This window comes from Lynx canadensis, chromosome C2 (genome assembly GCF_007474595.2).
Source record: "Lynx canadensis isolate LIC74 chromosome C2, mLynCan4.pri.v2, whole genome shotgun sequence".
Taxonomy (NCBI): domain Eukaryota; kingdom Metazoa; phylum Chordata; class Mammalia; order Carnivora; family Felidae; genus Lynx; species Lynx canadensis.
In genome coordinates this window covers 58,610,395-58,616,808 of record NC_044311.2, presented here as the reverse complement: position 1 = coordinate 58,616,808, position 6,414 = coordinate 58,610,395, and the positions used below count along the sequence as shown (strand labels likewise).

The 6,414-nt window shown below is 42.7% G+C and overlaps 1 protein-coding gene across 1 annotated transcript in view; it reads left to right on the top strand.

The window, feature by feature from the left end:
• Window positions 1–3,626, top strand: part of SLITRK3 (SLIT and NTRK like family member 3) — a 9,208-nt gene extending 5,582 nt beyond the window's left edge. Inside the window, exon 2 of the mRNA XM_030330429.1 lies at window positions 261–3,626. Coding sequence (XP_030186289.1) covers window positions 282–3,221 — 2,940 coding nt within the window. The 5' untranslated portion in view covers window positions 261–281 and the 3' untranslated portion in view covers window positions 3,222–3,626. The remainder of the gene's footprint in view (window positions 1–260) is intronic.
• The last annotated feature ends 2,788 nt before the right edge of the window (window positions 3,627–6,414 follow it).

The window sequence follows — 6,414 nt, the reverse complement described above, 5'->3', positions numbered from 1 at the left end:
AGGCTGCTGTTGTTTGCATGATATGCTCTTTACCAAGTATGGCTTGGTTCAGGAAAAATGCATTGCATGGCACAATATTTCAGAGTCACCCAAGTTTAAATACAGGACATATTAAGCAGGTTGATAGATCATTTCGAGTGCCAGTTCGACAATTACTAAAGTTTTGTATTACTCTTAAAAAGCTCCAAATGTAGGAGTCAATTAGAATAGTGCATACGAGTGAGTAAAGGCTAAAATCTGCATCTTTATTTCTGTTGCAGTTTTGTAATCAACTACGAACGATGAAATCTTCCATAGCTGAGATGCTTCACAGAGGGAGGATGTTGTGGATAATTCTTCTAAGCACAATTGCTCTAGGATGGACTACCCCGATTCCCCTGATAGAGGACTCAGAGGAAATAGATGAGCCCTGTTTTGATCCATGCTACTGTGAAGTTAAAGAAAGCCTCTTTCATATACATTGTGACAGTAAAGGATTTACAAATATTAGTCAGATTACTGAGTTCTGGTCAAGACCTTTTAAACTGTATCTGCAAAGGAATTCAATGAGGAAATTGTACACCAACAGTTTTCTTCATTTGAATAACGCTGTGTCCATTAACCTTGGGAACAATGCATTGCAGGACATTCAATCAGGAGCCTTCAATGGTCTTAAGATCTTAAAGAGGTTATATCTACATGAGAACAAACTAGACATCTTCAGAAATGACACCTTCCTTGGCTTGGAAAGTCTGGAATATCTGCAGGCAGATTACAATGTCATTAAACGTATTGAGAGTGGGGCATTTCGGAACCTAAGTAAATTGAGAGTTCTGATTTTAAATGATAATCTCATCCCCATGCTTCCAACCAATTTATTTAAGGCTGTCTCCTTAACCCATCTGGACCTACGTGGAAATAGGTTAAAGGTTCTTTTTTACCGAGGAATGCTAGACCACATTGGCAGAAGCCTGATGGAGCTCCAGCTGGAAGAAAATCCCTGGAACTGTACATGTGAGATTGTGCAGCTAAAGAGTTGGCTGGAACGCATTCCTTACACCGCCCTGGTGGGAGACATCACCTGTGAGACCCCCTTCCATTTCCATGGAAAGGATCTGCGAGAAATCAGGAAGACAGAACTCTGCCCCTTGTTGTCTGACTCTGAGGTGGAGGCTAGTTTGGGGATTCCCCACTTGTCATCAAGCAAGGAGAATGCATGGCCGACTAAGCCTTCCTCAATGTTGTCCTCTGTCCATTTCACTGCTTCTTCTGTTGAATACAAGTCCTCAAATAAACAGCCCAAGCCCACCAAACAGCCCCGAACACCAAGGCCACCCTCTACATCCCAAGCTTTATACCCTGGTCCAAACCAACCTCCCATTGCTCCTTACCAGACCAGACCACCCATTCCCATTATATGTCCTACTGGGTGTACCTGTAATTTGCACATCAACGACCTTGGCTTGACTGTCAACTGCAAAGAGCGAGGATTTAATAACATTTCTGAACTTCTTCCAAGGCCATTGAATGCCAAGAAACTTTACCTGAGTAGCAATCTGATTCAGAAAATATACCGTTCTGATTTTTGGAATTTCTCCTCCTTGGATCTCTTGCATCTGGGGAACAACCGTATTTCTTATGTCCAGGATGGGGCCTTCATCAACCTGCCCAACCTAAAGAGCCTCTTTCTCAATGGCAACGATATTGAGAAGCTGACACCAGGCATGTTCCGAGGACTACAGAGTTTGCACTACTTGTACTTTGAGTTCAATGTCATCCGAGAAATCCAGCCTGCAGCCTTCAGCCTCATGCCCAACTTGAAGCTGCTATTCCTCAACAATAACTTGCTGAGGACCCTCCCGACAGATGCCTTTGCAGGCACATCCCTGGCCCGGCTCAACCTGAGAAAGAACTACTTCCTCTACCTTCCTGTGGCTGGCGTCCTAGAACACTTGAATGCCATTGTCCAGATAGACCTCAATGAGAATCCTTGGGACTGTACCTGTGACCTGGTCCCCTTCAAACAGTGGATTGAAACCATCAGCTCAGTCAGCGTGGTGGGTGATGTGCTTTGCAGGAGCCCTGAGAACCTCACCCACCGCGATGTGCGCACCATTGAGCTGGAAGTTCTCTGCCCAGAGATGCTGCACGTCCCACCAGCTGGAGCATCCCCAGCCCAGCCTGGAGAGTCTCACCTTGCTGGGGGGCCAACGAGTGCATCACCTTATGAGTTCTCTCCCCCTGGGGGCCCTGTGCCACTTTCTGTGTTGATTCTCAGCCTGCTGGTTCTTTTCTTTTCAGCAGTCTTTGTTGCTGCAGGCCTCTTTGCCTACGTGCTCCGACGGCGCCGGAAGAAGCTGCCCTTTAGGAGCAAGCGACAAGAAGGGGTGGACCTTACCGGCATCCAGATGCAGTGCCACCGGCTGTTTGAGGATGGTGGGGGTGGTGGAGGTGGAAGTGGAGGTGGGGGCCGAGCGACTATTTCGTCCCCAGAGAAGGCCCCTCCTGTGGGCCACGTATATGAGTACATCCCCCACCCAGTGACCCAAATGTGCAACAACCCCATCTATAAGCCTCGTGAGGAGGAGGAGGTGGCTGTTTCATCAGTCCAGGAGTCAGGGAGTGCAGAACGAGGGGGTCCTGGGACACAGCCACCAGGAGTAGGTGAGGTTCTCCTAGGAAGTGAGCAGTTTGCGGAGACACCCAAGGAGAACCACAGCAACTACCGGACCTTGCTGGAAAAAGAAAAGGAGTGGGCCCTGGCAGTGTCCAGCTCCCAGCTCAACACCATAGTGACGGTGAATCATCATCACCCTCACCCTCACCACCCAGCAGTTGGTGGGGTTTCTGGGGTAGTTGCGGGAACTGGGGGAGACTTGGCTGGGTTCCGCCACCATGAGAAGAATGGTGGGGTGGTGCTGTTTCCTCCTGGGGGAGGCTGTGGCGGTGGAAGTATGCTCCTAGACCGAGAGAGGCCACAGCCAGCCCCCTGCACAGTGGGATTCGTGGATTGTCTCTATGGCACAGTGCCCAAATTAAAGGAACTGCACGTCCACCCTCCTGGCATGCAATATCCAGACTTACAGCAGGACGCCAGGCTCAAAGAAACCCTTCTCTTCTCGGCTGGAAAGGGCTTCACAGACCACCAAACCCAAAAAAGTGATTACCTCGAGTTAAGGGCCAAACTTCAAACCAAGCCGGATTACCTCGAAGTCCTGGAGAAGACAACATACAGGTTCTAACGAAAAAAGAAAAATAAATTAGTGCTTTTTTTTTTCAAAAGAAAAGGAAAATAAAAGAAATACCCCTTGCTCCCTTTACACTTGTCCCAATAACTCCATTCTCACAAACTTCCCTGCCCTGAACAGGACTGAAACCGCATGATAACTAGAAAATACAGATGTATGCTCTCCCCTCTCAGATGTGATTTGGAGGAAGGGCCATACTCAGATCATTAATCAATGAAGTGCCTTCGCAGACTTTTGCCAGCAAATGTTATCATTATTTTTTTATACTGAAACTTGAGACTTTGACTGTGCCATGTATAAGGTATATTGGGGATCGTTGTATTGATCCTAATTAAGTAAAATTCAACGTGTCTTTTTATTTTCAGTAATTTTTTTTAGTTGTAGTTTCGTTTGACAGGGAGGGGGGAAAACAAATTGACATTTGTGGCTTTCTTTCCTCTTCCCATCATGGCACAGATTCTGTACATGTATTAACAATGCAGTTTGCTGCATGCCTGGAAACTGCAAGACGGGGAGGGAGGGGGCGGGTCTTGCTTGAATGTTCTCACCCACTCTTTTTTCTGTCACACACATACCCACATGCAAATCACCAATCGCTGCACACCATTAGGTCCCTAAACCTGCAGCCTCTTCCTTCTGGTACAGGTACACACACATGCAGACGTATAAACCTGCACATGCATACACACGCGCGCGCGCACACACACACACACACACACACACACAAAACACACACAAACATACACACCCCATTCCCTTTTAACACTAATTATTTCGGGTTTGATCCATTCCTCTCCTCTTCATAGCTTCACCTTCCCTTCACCCCTAGTGTACAGCTCTCGCCTACCACCCTGGGAAAGGTCATATTCTAGGTTGGATCCTAATGAAGTGGAGGCCTGGCTTAACAGCCAGAGGCACATACCTAGGGATGAGCACCCTCTTTGTGACACTTCATCCTGATGCCAAGAGTTTTTGGAGACCATCTGCACTTTCTTATATATATATAAATATATATATAATATTAAAAAAATAAAAAAGCAACTGGGTATATATCACTAACAGCTTTGTAGGAAGCACTTTTAATGTTTTCTCTCACACACAAAGATTCAAAAGAAATGTGCATATATTTATTCTGTAATTTCAGTGATTATAAATTGTAAAGGTAATGTTTAATCATTGTATAGTGATTATGCGTCTGGTATAGCTTTCCTAATAAAGAGTTTTTGAAAAATATAATACATTATATATAGAGGACACCAAGCTTGGACCTGAAACCACAGCTATGCCGTGCCTTTTGTGCTCCCAATTTTTTGAACCTTTCTTTTACTTGTTATACAGAAAGCTGGTTTATTAATAAGTTTGATGCACTGTGATGTTGATAAATCTTATAACCCACCACCCCCATCACATGCCAGGATACAGTCGGGACTTAAAAAAATCTGATTTATATCGTTCACTTTTATTTTTGTGTTGAATTATGAATCAAACTCACTACCCCAGTGACGCACCGGTTTTCCTAGGCAGGCTGTGACTGGGGGAAAATAGAGTAACTAGATTGCTAAGAAGTATAGGATTATATAGAGGAGGCAATCAAGGATCCATGCACCTTAAAATAGTAAATGACAGAAAGAAAAAGGAAAGTGAAATTGCTATTTTTAAAAACATGAACCAGAATATCACACACACACACACACACACACCACACACACACACACACACACACAATCAAAATCTAAGGACTTGTAACCAATTTGACTGTCAGAATGCTGTTATCTGTACAAGTGGTCACTGCTATATTTAGTTACTTGGTTTTTTCAGCCACTACTGCAACTGGCCCCAGTCTTGCTTGAACTAAGACAGGAGATGCTGAATGAGGTTTTCTTTCTGTATGATATTAAACTGTATGATGTTTAAAATTAATCTCACAATAACTCAAGTTATTATCCATTTGCATGTGAGCGAAACCAAAGAAAATTGGATTTTTAAGGTGCCAGTGTCTCGTTTGTGGAGGAAACTAAACTGATAAAAAGAAACCTGAGCTTTGAGGCAGGCACTTATCTCATTACGCCAGTAGAGGGCAGCAGAGCTTCAGAGATTCACAGACCCTGTTGCTGCAGAATTACGCAGAGGGGCCGGTATTCTGTTAGTTTTCTCAAGCTGCTCTTAGTAGAAATTATCATTATGTGTTGAATGTAATTCACCACAAGTCACTAATGCCTTACATCACTTTGTTTTTTTCCATTAAAAAGACCAGCAGCTTCTAAAGCTGTGTGACTGATATAAAAACTAAGGCATTGCACTTAAAAAAGCCCCATGAATGTCTAGAAAAACACGTTTATAAGTATCTATCTCTTGATTAGTTATGTATGGGTATCAACACAGGTATACCTAAAAATAAAATTAAAAAAAAACCCCACATATATCAATACAAAAATGCAACTTTTCAGGGCTGCCTTGCATTTGGCACATTGTACCTAAAACTTTTGTCTTCCATTATTTGAGGTACGGTGGAATTACTGCAGATGAAGGAAAACATGATTCACCATTTCTCTACATACAATATTGAAATGTAGCTTTCCTTATGCAAGAGGATCAAATCCACAATTAATTAGGTGTCATTCTCCCGTTTTGGTTTATGTTCCGCGTCTTTTTACTTTCCCCTAAGTTAGCTTTTTCATAGTTATCTCACTTTCCTTATTCTTTCTAATCATCTTTCCCTCCTTTGAAGCCTTTTTTTAAGCACAGAAAGTCAGTGTTTTAAACACCTTTAAGTGTTTTAAAAGCTTATCTATGGAGTCCCTCTAAATTAGTGATTTATCATGTTTCCATTCCTCCTAATAAAATACTTTGGTGAATAGTAGAAAGCATGTGCATAATAAACATTCAAAATGCAAAGCTAGATATTTCCGACAGTAACCATCATTTCCTTAATAACCATGCGCACATTCATAACATGGCATATTATACAAATCAGGTTAAAGTACAATCCCTAATGATCCTGGTGCTTTTGACATTTGAAAAATGTGTGTCCATAAACCGTATCAAATTACAATATAACTTGATAATTATGTTTATATTTTATTTATTAAATACAGAAAGAATGTCTTACCTTAAATATAGATAGTAATTTTACTCTTGAATGAGGAATAAATTTTATTTAGTGAAAACAAATTTATATGAGAATGGA